The 14549-nt window shown below is 39.7% G+C and overlaps 1 protein-coding gene across 1 annotated transcript; it reads right to left on the bottom strand.

Annotated features, from left to right (window-relative positions):
- Nucleotides 1–7000: 7000 nt before the first annotated feature.
- Nucleotides 7001–8014, bottom strand: TAS2R39 (taste 2 receptor member 39). Its single transcript, XM_042927357.1, is given in 5 exon segments — nt 7001–7328; nt 7330–7468; nt 7471–7506; nt 7509–7846; nt 7848–8014. Coding segments are annotated over 5 exon segments (1008 nt in total).
- Between the last annotated feature and the right edge of the window lie 6535 nt (nt 8015–14549).

Here is a 14549-nt window from a genome sequence, read left to right as displayed (position 1 = left end):
TGGAGCTACTTAAAGGCGGAAGGATGGTGGTTTGGGCTGGTCTCTAAGGCAGATGTCCAGGCACCAGCTGTGTCTTTCCCATCTAGAGAGTCACTGCCCGCAACGCTCTTTCCTCTCACTGTGACAGCTGCATTCAGTGTGGCACCTTTACTTCTCGCTTAGCCTGCCCCTTCTCTCACTCACTCTCCTGGTGCTAGCATCTCCATCTTTGTGTTCAGCTCTGTTTGTTGTACAGAATCCCACTACTCGATGGGCAGAATAGCTGTCTCCATGGTGATGCAGGCACTAGTCTTCCCAGGGAATCGGCCGCCATGTCTTTTTATCTACTTGGCAGGCAAGTCAGAGTTGGCTGGGATGGGCTAAATCCTGCCTTTCTCTTCTCTGTGTTTGTTCTTATGCTCTTATGAGAAAATTCTCAAGCTGATGAGGCCATGCACACAGCTGTGTGGATTGCAAGTGGAGAGGCCCCATACAGATGTTTTCCTTTATTTTAGTATCCTGACCACTCAGTTTATTGATGAACATCTCTCATTTCTAGCCCAGTAATCAGCTTTTGCCAATTTAAACTTTCTGGAAATTTTCTATGAAATCAGTAAGAAAGGGGAATTGCTGCTATCATTTAATCAGTTTGAGGGCTTGATAAACTTTCCAAGAGGTCAGTCACATAATGAAATTAGCAGGTCTGTTAACAGATGAGAAAAACACTAGCATAAAACAAAAATAATATAAGCCTGTCATCGAGTTAATGCTCTAGTTCAGAAACTTCCTTAGAAATTTCCTGTAGAGGAATGCCTGAGTGGCACAATTGGTTAAACATCCAACTCTTGGTTTTGGCTCAGGTTACCAACTCACAGTTCACAGCTTTGAGCCACATATCAGGCTCTGAGCTGATGGCATAGAGCCTGCTTGGGATTCTGTCTCTCCTCTCTGCCCCTCCCCCGTGTGTGTGTGTGTGCGTGTGTGTGTGCGTGTGTGTGTGCGTGCACACGCGTGCGCTTTCTCTCTCTCAAAATGAATAAATAACTTAAAAAATTGTAAAAAAAAAAAGAAATTTTCTGTAGAAAACCAGTTTGGGGGATTTTTATGACCCCAAATTAAGTTTTGGACAATTTGAAATTGTCCATGGTAAAGCACTGTCATGAGCTTGACAATGACTGAACTGAAACAGGCTGACAGGTTCTTGTGTAATAAAAAGAAATATTGTGTATAAGGCTTCTGATTTTAAATTTTAGACCAAACAAATGTACTTGACTCCCCCTTCTTCTGAGACTCCACTGAGAAAAACAATCCCATAATAATTAAGAGAGAGGAGTGAGGGCAGACTAGAGATTTCATCCCATCTCTTGGATGTGGACCATCCATGAAAGCGTGTTGTGGATGAAGTGGCACAGAGGATGCTCAGAATATGCACAAGGTGGTCCTCTGGCAGTGTGGCGGCTGCTAAGCTTGCTTGAAAGCCTTGAGGTCCCCTGATGTGTGTTTCCTAGCTTTGGCTAGTAGGAGTGAGGCAGGGTGTAAAACCAAGTAATTGTTGTAATTCTGTCTGCCATATAGCTGCTTCAGTGATTCCTTCCAACCTTTTCTCCATCACTGCACACAGAACCATTGACAACCCCCATATCAACAATGCTTTTGTAGAGAAATTGAATGCATTTCCAAGAAGCAGGGCTTCCAGTGTGATGTTTGCACAGAGATTAAATTCTTTCTTATTATGACATTTTTAATTTCAAGGCTAATATCTGATTTTTTACCCACATACCTTAAAAAAAAAGTCATCAGAAGCCAATCCTGACGAACTGGATGGCCCAGTTACAAAACAGAGGTCCCAATCAGCCTTTCCATTCAGAAGAATGTCCTGCTGGGGAATAATTCTTACTTATGCAAAACAGCCTTTCATTTTCCTTCATGAATTAGTAATCAAGGATTATCAGAAATAGGAGCAAAATTCACAGCCTGAAAGAGAAAGACCAAGATAAATATTCAGAATAAATGACCCCTGGAGAAATAAAGATCAAAGAAGAATACTTATAAAATTTGAACTTGTATCTTCAGAGAAGGCAGAAAAGATACTGAATTCATAAATTAAGAAAAAGATGCTATTAAAAAGAAATAGGAAACAAGAAGAAACTTTGAGATTAAAAATATTTAAAATTACATACTGTTAACATGATTTCAGTAAAATTAAGATGAGTTCAAGATAATATCTCTGAATGCTCAGCATAAATCAATGATGAAAAAGATAAGAGACACAGATATTTAATCTAGGAGGCCTAAAATCTGACCAAAAAGAATTTTAAGGATCAAATTTAGAGAAAATGAAGAGGAAGAAATTATTTTTAAAAAATAAAAGAAACTTTATGAGTGCTGATGAAGGGCATGTTTTTTTGTTTTTGTTTTTGTTTTTGAGAGAGAGAGAGGGAGAACAAGTAGGGGAGAGAGAATCCCAAGCAGGCTCCATGCTCAATGCAACGCCCTATGCAGGGCTCGATCCCACGACCCTGGGATCATGACTTGAGCCGAAATCAAGAGTCAGATGCCCAACTGACTGAGCCAGTCAGGTGCCCCAAAGACATGGTCTTTGATTGATAAACCCTCACTTGGTCTTACACAATTTTCACCAAATGGAGCATCTGATACTAGTTGCCTAACCCATGATCATTCTTCCCTCTTCCTCAATATAAGTACCCTAATTTTGTTTAGAGTGGATTAGGGTGGAAGTGTAAGCCTAGTCATATACTGTATTTAATGTAACTGGCAATAAGGCGGCAGAGAAAGGGTCTATATCTGCAGGCAGCCCGACCTAGAATGAAGCAAAGCATTCCTAAGCTTACTCTTGTATGGAAAAGCAAAGGACGGTCCGTATGTGCCAAGTGACAAAATACACTAGTGCCAGTTGTGGGAAACTTCCAACGTTCTGAAAAATCACTGATTTTTGCCAAACACAATTACAAATTAAAAATAATTCTTTCTACAATTTTCCTTGTGGAGGTGTCATGTGACCTAGTTCTGCCTAGAATGTAGAGGTGATACTCTTAATTTCATCTCAGATCATGATCCTAGGGTCGTGGGATTGAGCCCTGCGTAGGGGCTACTGGGATTCTCTCTCTCCCCTCTCTCCCTCTCCCTCTGCCCCTCCCCAGCTCATTCTCTCTCTCTCTCTCTCTCTCTCTCTCTCTCTGTCTCTGTCTCTGTCTCATGTTGCCTCAGCAACATGATGTGGTAGGAAAGGAAGCTAGAAGGATCCTGAGTCATTAGTGACTTCCTGGAGCATTTTTTTCAACCTCTAGAATTCATGTTACATTTAAAAATAGCATTATATGGTCACTTTAATCAGATTTCTGTTATATGCAGTTGTAGTGCAGTCTTGGTGAATCATGAAAGATAAAAAGAAGATTTTAAAAATGTCTAAAGAAAGAATACAAAAACCTAGAAAGGAAAAAGGCACAGGTTGCTTTCACACTTCTAATTAGTAACAACAAATGTGAAAAGAATGAAATTTCTTCTAAACTTAAGGTAAATTATTTTAGACCTAAAATTGTATATTCAACCAACTATCAACTACTAATCAAGAGTGAGGGCAAAATAAAAACATTTCCCATTTCTGAAGGACTTTTCCGAGGAAGCTACTTAAGGATGTGTTCCGGTAAGTAAGGGAGGAAATAAGAAAAGGAAGAGTAAGACATGTGGTCTAGAAAATAGGTGATGGATATAACCCGGACATCCGGGTGGATGACAAACATGAATCAGGCTTAGGAGCCAATTATCAAGAAGGGAACGAGAATGAAAGGCATTGATCAAGTTGCTACTGGAAAAAAAAAAAAAAGTGGATTACATCCAACTGACAGTGCCATGATTAAAATACTGAATTCCTTTGAGTAGGTGATAAGGAATATACTTATCTCTCTGGGAGGCAGGGCTGGTATAACAACATAAAGGAAGGCAATTGAGCAGGATTATCATAAACCCAAACTAAATTCTTTCATGTTGCTGAGTAAATGATGGAGTGTAAAAAAAAAAAAAAATGCATTTGATTTTTATGCTGGAAACAATCTCCTTTTACCTGGGTTTATGGATTGTGTCATTGAACTTAATGAAAAGCACTTTTTGGTCTTGAGTCCAGTAATAATAGTTTTACTAAGAATATTAGAAATGCTATTTATTGATCTTCTACATTTAAAATAAATTCATAGATGAAGCACAGAAGACTGAACGATAGTTACAGAATAGCATATGACAATGTGAAAGGAGCATGTTGCTTTCAGCAGTTAGAATGTGGAAAAGGGGGTCACCTGGGTGGCTCAGTCGGTTGTGTTCAACTTTGGCTCAGGTCATGATCTCATAGTTTGAGTTCGAGCCCTGCATCGGGCTCTCTGCTGTCAGCGCAGAGCCTGTTCTGGATCCTCTTCCTCCCTCTCTTTGTCTGTCCCTCCCCGCTGTGCTCTCTCTCTCTCTCTCTCTCTCAAAAATAAATAAAAATATTTTTTAAAAAGCAGGTGGAAAAGGGAGAAGTAGTAAAAAGAAGGATGGGGCACTAACATACTCTTTTATATAATGTGGAGTTGGTAGGCATGGACTATAAATAGTAGAATAAGACATTGCAACTTAAAATGATCATTCAAGGGGCTCCTGGTGGCTCAGTTGGTTGAACGCCTAACTTCGGCTCAGGTCACGGTCTCATGGTTTCTGAGTTGAGCTCCGCATCGGGCTCTGTGCTGACAGCTCAGAGTGTGGAGCCTGCTTCAGATTCTGTTTCTCCCTCTCTCTCTGCCTGTCCCTTACTCATGCTCTCTCTCTCTCAAAAATAAATACACATTAAAATGATCATTCAAAAATTTAAAAGCAATGAGAATAAGAGCCAGAAGTAGTAATGCAATTACTACAGGGCAGCATTTGATGGCAATGTAAGTGACACTTCAGTCCTCACCATTTACAGTGATGAGTCAATAGGTGTTTACAGATGGATAATACAATGTGCGTGTCTATGTGTACCTGTTCGGAGCTATGAAAGTAACCACCACAAAAACTAGAGTCAGAAATAATAGAAATGTTGCTTTGGGGAAGTGAGATTTTGGGTGAGGCAGGAGACTTACTATTCACAAAAGACCTTTTCAGCATTTGTTTACTTATTTGTTGGCCAAAAGCTGATATTACTTTGAATATGATGATGATGACAATCAGCTTGAAACAACTCTAATTTCACTTCTGTAATATTTGGGTGGAGATTTAGAAATGAGTAATAGTGTTATGTTTTTGTAAGTATTGACAATCTCATTTAAAAAAAGCTATATGTGAGAATTGGAGGGAAGATGCTTTTAATAGACAGCTTTGTAGCAATCAGGCTATTTCACAAGAAAATAAATCTTACCATATTAACCAGAAAATAGTGACAAACAATGGTGACATGTGACATGTGATATATACTTCCCCAATTATCTGTTACTTGGTTTTGGGAGTTGCTCGATGAGAAATGTAACCATTTCCATCAATACTTTGTCATAGGTGATGGCTCTGATGCTCTATTTCCAGCTGCCCATGACTGTGTGTTTTGATAGTCACTCACTTAATGTCTTTAGCCTCTGAGAATGTTTACAAAGCACATCTATGAATTTTCTTAGCATCCAGTATATTATTCAGAATCCATTTGTTAAGGTACAAGGAAGCATGCTATCATTTTGAATATCAAATACTTTTTTTTTAAAACAACAAAATCCTTGATAGGGATTAAATGACAAATAGTGATGTATGTCTAACACTCACACCTGAAATAGTCGTGTTCCTTCTCTGAAGACTTTCACGGTGTCAAGTCATATTTACTTTCCGGTAGGTTTTAAGGATGGCACATGTGAGGAGTACTGGCTAGCACAGTTAAATCTTCAGCCCAGTGAGGACTCCCCCTGAGGTGTCCATGTTTACAGATTGTTCTATAGTCTGGTTATGAAATGGGGGAAGGTAGTTCACCTTTTCTTCTCTCAGGATGGTAGCCCTTTCCACTCCAGGACATGAGTAACGAGGCAGCCTGCAGTCCAGAACCTATCCTGAATAGATTCAAGTGGTCTTGAATTGCATCTCTCTCTTGGATTGAAAATTTCAAAATTTCAAAGTTGTTTTTACATTTTGCTCTTTTGCTTTTATTTGTTATCTTGCAAGCCCATGGACGTGGAAGTTCAGAAAATGAGACCTTTAAAGAAGAGTCTGTCTATCTTCTTGAAAAGAAAAAGAAACAATTCCTCTATTTCAGGAGAAATTTAACCTAATTTTTTCCAGATAGGAAGAGAAAGTAGAATAAGTTTTATTTGGTGAATTTTTCAAATATTAAGTTCTAGAGATTGGTGATTCAACATTAGTTGCTATCCCCAGTGTGGCTCCATTTAATAATGAATATAGCCATTTGGATGTAAAATATTGCAACAAATAATTGGTACATATATCAATTTTTATGTACTCAAGAATATCTATAAAATAAATATCCCCAAGTATAATTGTCAAATAAAAGTATGTACTTTCATATGTATTACTAAACTGTACTTAAAGAAGCAGCAATTAACATTTCCATAAATTTATGAGATTGCCTTGTCCCCATGATCACACACAGTGTGTTACCAAACTTTTTGATCTTTGCTTATCTAATAGGTAAAAAATTATATCTCAAAGTGGTCTTCATTTTCTTCTTGATATAAGCCAGGCTGAGCATCTTAAACTTTTTTGTTTTAGGTTTTGGAAAACAATCACCTTAAGAAATTAAAAAGAATTATCTAAGTTCCAACACCAAAAATTCTGACTTAATTGATTTAGGGTCAGGTTTCAACATTGGTATTTCAAAAATCTCCCCCAGAGATTCTAATGTGTAGAACCGCTGCTTTTACATAGAGCAAGTGGAGGTAAAATAGGAAGCTTAGGTAAAGAATATGTCAAACATCACTAAGACTGTGCCCAAGAAGCAAAAGAGAGAAATGAAGATTAACCTTCTGTATAAAAAACCACATCAGGTGGAAGGATCAGGTCAGGTTTGGGGAAGAAAGGAGGTGGGGGGAGAGGGGTCTGGGTAAGGGGGAGGCAGAGCTGGTTGGGCTTGTTTTGTGGTATTCTGGTTCTCTTTTAGGTGAAGATGAATTTGAGGCTGAAGCTGCTTCCAAGCTCTTCTCAACCCAGGGTTGTCCTGAATCAGCAGAATGGAGTGACCAGCAGGGTAGGCAGCCATGATGAATTTGCACAAAATAATCCAGGAACTGTTGGCGTCACAGATATTGGACATATAAAGAAATAGAGCAACTGCATTGGAAATGTAGAGAATGAGAAAGTAGCTGGTAACTTTGATGGTCCCCATGTGAGCCAGTGGCATTGCTTTCCATGTGTAGGGTGTGTCTTTTGAGAGAGATGATCAGCAGGGTGGCTGCAAAGATGAACATGATCGGAGGAATGAAGATCCCCAGGTTATAGAGAAGAACCAGGTTGACCACATTGGTCTGAGGAAGTATTTTTTCTTAGAGGAGTTGGGAGAGGGATAGAAGAATTGTTACAATACATGGTGTTGATGTCATTGGAGAAGAGCACACTGTAGCCTAAGGAAATAAACATTGATAGCCACAGAGCCAGGGCATCCGTCCCGGAAATTCTCTACTTCAGCTTGAGGAAAAGGGGGTGGGAGAAATCAGCGATCTTCACGAAGTAGAAGCTGAGCCAGGCAGCAAACCAGAGGCTACAATGATTTAAGAACATGAAAGTTACTTTGAATGTACCATATATAACATCTTCATTATAAAAATGTGGGGATGTTGAGCTGAAGGTAATTTTTATCATCATGAAGCTTTGGAGAGGTATTCTGGATACACTCAAGAAAAACAGGATCCTGCTTATTGGAAACTGCCTTATTTTTAATCCATTCAGCTGTATTTATAGCCATGATGAACCCATTTGCAACGATACCAATGATGCATTCAGTGCCTATAACTGTTAAAATTGAGAGGATGTGAAATGGTGAAAATTCATTATCTGCAGGATTGCAGGTTTTTGTCATCCTGAGTTGTTACCCCTGTTTGGTGTCTGGGGGAAAATGTCTCTCTAGCGTTTGATAGGCAGATCCTCAGTAGCTCCCACTATTCATGTCATAGGAGGAAGCCTTTGATGCATCATTTCCAAATTCATTCCATTTGTTTATCTCAGAATTCTTAGCTCTAAATCTGGAGATGCAAATGATGGAAGGATTTGCTTTCTAATCCTCTTCCATGTCCATTTGGACTTGTTGGTTTTAGTTCAATTATGGGGCCCAGGAAGGACTAGAGTCAAGCCCGATGCGGGGCTTGAACCCATGAACCGTGAGATCATGACCTGAGCCGAAGTCAGACGCTCAACTGACTGAGCCACCCAGGTGCCCCAATCTTTTGTATATTTTTAAAAATTTTTAAATTTTATTTAAATCCAGGTTAGTTAACATATAGTGGAATAATGATGTTACAAGTAGAATTTAGTGATTCTCATCACTTACATATAACACCCAGTGCTCATCCCAACAAGTGCCCTTCTTAATGCCCATCATCCATTTAGCCCATCCTCCACTCAATATCCTTCCAGCAATTCTTAGTTTGTTCTCTGCATTTAAGAGTCTCTTACAGTTTGTCTCCCTCTCTTTTTTTAATCTTATTTTTCCTTCTCTTTCTCTATGTTCATCTGTTTTGTTTATTAAATTCCACATATGAGTAAAATCATATGACATTTGTCTTTCTCTGGCTGACTTATTTCACTTGGGTACATGCTCCTTTATAAACCACTAATGTGGTATTGAGAACCATGGCCTTTACTAATGCCAGTTAAGTAGAACATCTGCCTGCCAAGTCACCATTTAACTTAGTTTCACTTGTGACCTCAGGGAACTGATTGGAAATAATAATAATAAATTCAAAGTCAATGTAATATATAAATCAATGTATGCTATGTATAGCGTGTGTGTGTGTGTGTGTGTGCGCGTATGCTAGACACTGTTCAAATACTTTATATATATCATCAAATTTAAGCCACACAGCAATTCAGTGAAGAATGTATTTTATTATCTACACTTTGCAGATGAGGAAACTGAGGCTAAATAACTTGTCCCAAGTCACACATCTAGAAAGAGACAGTGTTGGGATTCTACCTCAGGTCACCTGGTTCCAGAGACCATCTTCTTACCACTCTTTATATTTCCTACACCCATGTGTGGATCCTTTTGTGTGCGCCAAAGACCAAAGTCAGGGTTGACTTGACTGTAACATTTTTTTCCTGGTAGTCTTTTATGATGCCTTCACTATTTAAGGGAAGAATAATTGAGTTAAAAAAAAAAAGCGTAATCCAGCTTTCTACCTGTGAGACTTTCTTTACTACTCACACAGAACACTTCACTTCTGACACTTCTGGTCATCGAACGTGTGTGTGGTTTTGTTTTGTTTTGTTTTGTTTTGTTTTGTTTTGTTTTGTTTTCCCCACACCAGGCCATTCTGTGATAGTAGCTGGGTGTCCTACAATTTACCTCAATTCAGACACTAACTGCCTGTTTATTATTATTTATTAATAACAGTTTATTATAAAAGGATATGCTAAAGGCTACGGATGATTCTTCAGGTGGAAGAGACGCAGAAGGCAGAGTATGTCCACGCCCTCCCCAGGGGCCCCACTCTCCAAACACCTCACATGTTCACCAGCCTAGAAGCTCTCTGAACCCAGTCCTGTGTGATTTTTATGGAGGCTTCATCACATAGGCGGGATTGAGTAAATCACTGGCCATTAGTGATAGTGTCAACTATCACCCGCCCCCGCCCAGCACCCCAGTCTAGAAATCAGGGGGTGGGACTGAAAGTTCCAAACCTCTAATCACATGATTGGCTCTCCTGGCAGCCCGCCCCCAGCTTATGTGCGATCGATTGGAAAGCCACATCATTAACATAACCAAAGACACCTTTATAACACTCATCTCTTCGGAAATTCCAAGGGTTTTAGGAGCTCTGCTAGAGAAACAAGACCAAATGTATTTATTATAATATGATATGATATGATACAATATACATAATCATACCATAATATACAATATCACAATGGTAAAACAAGAAGACACTAATTTTCAAGAGATAGAACTTCGTTGCAAAATGAATTACTTGACAGATAATAAACTTCTTTTGTTACATATAAATATTTAAAGGCCTACACAACATTTACCTTTCATTTAAATAGAACACTACGAAAATGAGGGTCGAAGGTATTAAAAAAAGAAAACTGGAGGCACCTGGGTGGCTCACTCTGTTAAGTGTCCAACTCTTGATCTCTGCTCAGGTCATGATCACACTGTTTGTGAGTTCAAGCCCCACATCGGGCTCTGTGCTGATAGTGTGCAGCCTGCTTGAGATTCCCTCCTACTTTCTGCCCTTCACCTGCTTGTTCTCTCTCTCTCTCTCTCTCTCTCTCTCTCAAAATAAATAAATACACTTAAAAACAAAAAGAAAGAAAACCACAGGCCCAAAATGATGCCACTTAGACCAAGTTCCCAAACCGGGGCTTAATACTCAATCTAATTGCAACTTCAATCTCCCCCAGAAATATTGCCCTAATTGTCTGGAATTTTCTGGCCAGCACTAAGAAGTAATCTGTCACTGGGACTCTCTCAGTCCCCCCCAAGAGATGAAGTAAACTGCAAGGTAAGATCCTCTGCCCTTTTCCCTAAAAGAAAGTGACCTTCCTGGAGCCATCCTTTCTTTTCTTTCCCTAGTAACTTCCTTGCCCCTCCTCCATCCTATAAACCTTCCATTTTGTACAACTCTTCGAGGGCCTTGCTACTTGCCAGATGAGGTGCTGCCCGATTCATCGCTTGTTGAATAAAGCCAGTTAGATCTTCAAATTTACTTGGTTGAATTTTGTTTTTGTTTTTGTTTTTTTTAACAAAGGAAAAGTTCCCTGTTCCTTTACAACATAGGCTAACCAACAGTAGGGTAAAAACAGCACCAGAATCACTCAATCTTTTTTGGAATATTAAAACTAAAAGAGATGGCCGTTGTATAGCAGGATTCTCACACAGAGAGACGGGCCACGAGGCTTTCTTTTCCAGGAAGCACTTTATTTGTCGTGTCAGCATGGGCTCAATGGGTTTGTATCCGAAAAACCGAGCCCTGAGCGCAGCAGGGTGTAGCCTTTTGCGCAATTGCAGCTTCTTTGTCTCCCATATAGGGTGACACACATAGTCTGATTGAACCCAGTCCAAGTTTCAGAGTTGTGTCAGAGTTATGCATACGTGTATAGGAGTTGATTGGGCACGTTGCCTTCCTTTGTTCTGAGAAGGCCCCCACCACATTCCTTAGGGAGGGGCTCTACCTCTACCACAATTGAGGTACTCATTTCTAATTTTAAAATGTATGCACGGGACAAATGATGATAAAATTGACCTCTCAATTCAGAGTAAATAGACTTTCGTGAATGAACATTAAAGTAATGACAAGTAATTCTAACAAAGAGAAGGTTGGTGAGTGAGGTGTCTCTGAAAATCTTCACAACGTTTGTTTTCTTCTTACTTAAGGCCTCTTTTTAAAAAAAGCAAAAAGCTTATGAAGGTTTTCCGGCCTGATAAACTGTTTGAGACAAGTTTTTATGGATTTTACCATCTTGTCTTTAAATCCCTGTTTTTGAACTCCAGATATTTCCTTCAAATACAGAGTTGTAAACAACTCCGCTTGTTTCCACACACTTGTGCAAGCAGCTCAGGACCTCTGATTTGGTTTGAAGAGGTTTTTCTTGTCACTGGCTCTTCCCCAGCTCTGCCCATCCAGGTCGCCGACAGTAAGGGAGAAGGGGACAAGCTCTGTTAAGAGTCTGATGATTCTCTCCTCCTTTCTTTGCTAATCACAGTGTCTCACTCTCAGCTCTGTCACCTGTAGTGCCTGACCCCCTGGGAGGCGGTACAGATACTTGCTGGTGAATGAGTGATCTTACCAATGGCCCAGAGAACTTCTTCCTAGTGACTGGCATCCAGAGAAGGCAGTTCAACCACCCCATAAATCTAGAATTTTTGCAGGTTTGATGCCCAAATTGAGTGTGGGAGTGTGAATAACAAGGCTGAGTGAGAGCACAGCAGTTCTCTGTATTACGGTCTAATACTGTGAGAGGAACATTGGTGGGAGATCGAGAGTATGGGGTGGGGGCGTGGGTGGGGATAAGTTAGAGGAAGGGGCAATGACCTCAGCCTGTGGCTGGGCTTCCTAGTGTTCAGGGGTCGCACAGAGGCAGTGGGCAGGAGCAGGGGCCACAGCCATCACGAGAGGCACCTCAGAAGAAGCTCTGCTTGTCACAGCCAACGGCAGAGTTGCTTCCTACAATGGAAAGAACATTGTTGTAGTTGACAGGAACTCCCAGGGACAGTCTGAAGTGGGGGGAGGTAACTTTTCTAGGTGAAGAGATGATCTTTAGAGTTTATTTATTTATTTTGAGAGAGAGAGAGAGAGAGAGAGAGAGAGAGAGAGAGAGAGGAGGAGAGAGGAGGAGAGAGAGAATCCCAAGCAGACTATGCACTGTTAGCGTGGAGCCAGATGTAGGGCTCAAAATCATGGAGCCAGGAGGTCATGATCTGAGCCAAAACCAAGAGTCAGACACTTACCCAACTGAGCCACCCAGGGGCCCTGAAGAGATGATCTTTTCAAGTAGAACTAGTGGAATTAGTAGAACCTAAATGATAAATCTAGTTTGATATATCCTGGATGTATTCAAGTGTATGTCTAACCACGGAAATCTCATCAAGAGGACACTGAACCATTAATGACAGAGAAAATGGCTTCAAGCAGTTCAGTTTATTTGCTATATCTTTAAATTATTATTTTGAAATAGTTTTTGACATAGAGATGTACTGTAAATATACTACAGAGAATTCCCATTTATACCCCTAACCCAGCTTCTCCTAATGCTTACATCTGACATAACTGTGGCACAATGACCAAAACTAAGAAGTTAGTACTGTTACAAATACTGTTAGTTACACTGTAGGCTTTGTTTGGATTTTTCAGTTTTCCACTGATGTCTTTTTCCTGTTCCAAGATCCAGTCTAGAGTACCACCTTGTGTTTAATCATTGTGTATCTTTATTCTCTTTCAATCTGTAACAGATTCTTGGTCTTTTTTCCTTTTCTTTCATGACCATGACAGCTTTGAAGAAACATACCAGTCAGGTATTTTGTGAAGTAGTGCTTGGCTTGGGTTTGTCTCATGTTTTCTCGTGGTTATAGGGGAGTTACGGGTTTTGAGGAATACCCCAGAGGTGAGGTGCCCTTCTCATTGCAAGGGGTACACCCTGCCAGCATCTTATTACCGGTGATGGGAAACTTGAATACTTGGTTAACATGACATCTACCAGTTTTCTCCACCATAAAGTTACTTTTTTCTTTCTTTTCTTTTCATACTCTATTCATTTGAAGTGAGTCACTAAATCTGGCCCATACTCAGGGGGAGAGGAATTAAGCTTTGCTTCCTGGAAGGAGGAATCTCAAAGAATTTGTGGACATATTTGAAAACCTCCACAGGAATATTCTGGAGGGGATACTTTGAAGCTATGCAAATATCTTGTTTTTCCTTAAACCCTTCTCTGCTAATGTCAGCATTCATTAGCAGATGTTGACTGCAACAATTAAAAAAAAATTTTTTTTTAATGTTTATTTATTTTTGAGACAACACGAAAGACAGAGTGCAAGCAGCAGAGGGGCAGACAGAGGGAGACACAATCTGAAGTGGGCTCCAGGCTCTGAGCTGTCAGCCCAGAGCCCAACGTGGGGCTCAAACTCACGGACAGTGAGATCATGACCTGAGCCGAAGTCAGACGCTCAACCCACTGAGCCACTCAGGTGCCCCAACTGCAACAATTATTACATTGCTGTGCTGTTGTAATTTTTTATTTTCTTCATTCCTTTTACTTGTATTAATTAGATTTCTTCTGTAAGGAAGAGTTTTTTCTTTCCCATCATTTATTTATTTAATCAAACATTAATTTGCATTACTATATACTTATGGACTTTGTATTTATTCTGTTATGGTCTAATACTATTTTTATTTATAGTGCTGCTCAGATTGGTTAAGCTTTTGGTAACTGGGAACTCTTTCATGTAGGCTCTTATGTCTTTGATATGACTCCATTTTTGTTTTTGTTTTCTTACTTTCAGGCATTATGGGATGTTCCGGTCATCCTGCTCTAACCCTAGAACTATCCTTGTTGCTCCAATCCAATCCCTAAATCCCTAGCAACCACTAATTTGTTTTCTGTTGAATACTTTTGCTTTCTCCAGATAACATATAAGTGGTTTTATACAGTATATAGCCTTTTGGGTCTGGCTTTCACTTTGCAAAATGCCGTTAAGATGTAACCATTTAAATGAATTTATAGTTCAGCCACTTTTATTGTTGAGTAGTATGACATCGTATGGATAGATCAGTTTGTTATCCATTCTCTTGTTGAAGTACATTTCCAGTTTTCGGCAATGGTGAATAACATCATGTGTATAAGTTTTCTTTTCGCTTGGGCAAATCCCTGAAAGTAGGATTTCTGAGTTGTACAGTAAA

This window comes from Panthera leo, chromosome A2 (genome assembly GCF_018350215.1).
Source record: "Panthera leo isolate Ple1 chromosome A2, P.leo_Ple1_pat1.1, whole genome shotgun sequence".
In the NCBI taxonomy this organism is placed as follows: Eukaryota; Metazoa; Chordata; class Mammalia; order Carnivora; family Felidae; genus Panthera; species Panthera leo.
The sequence above is the reverse complement of the archived record's forward strand: the minus strand, read 5'-3'. Positions and strand labels throughout refer to the sequence as shown.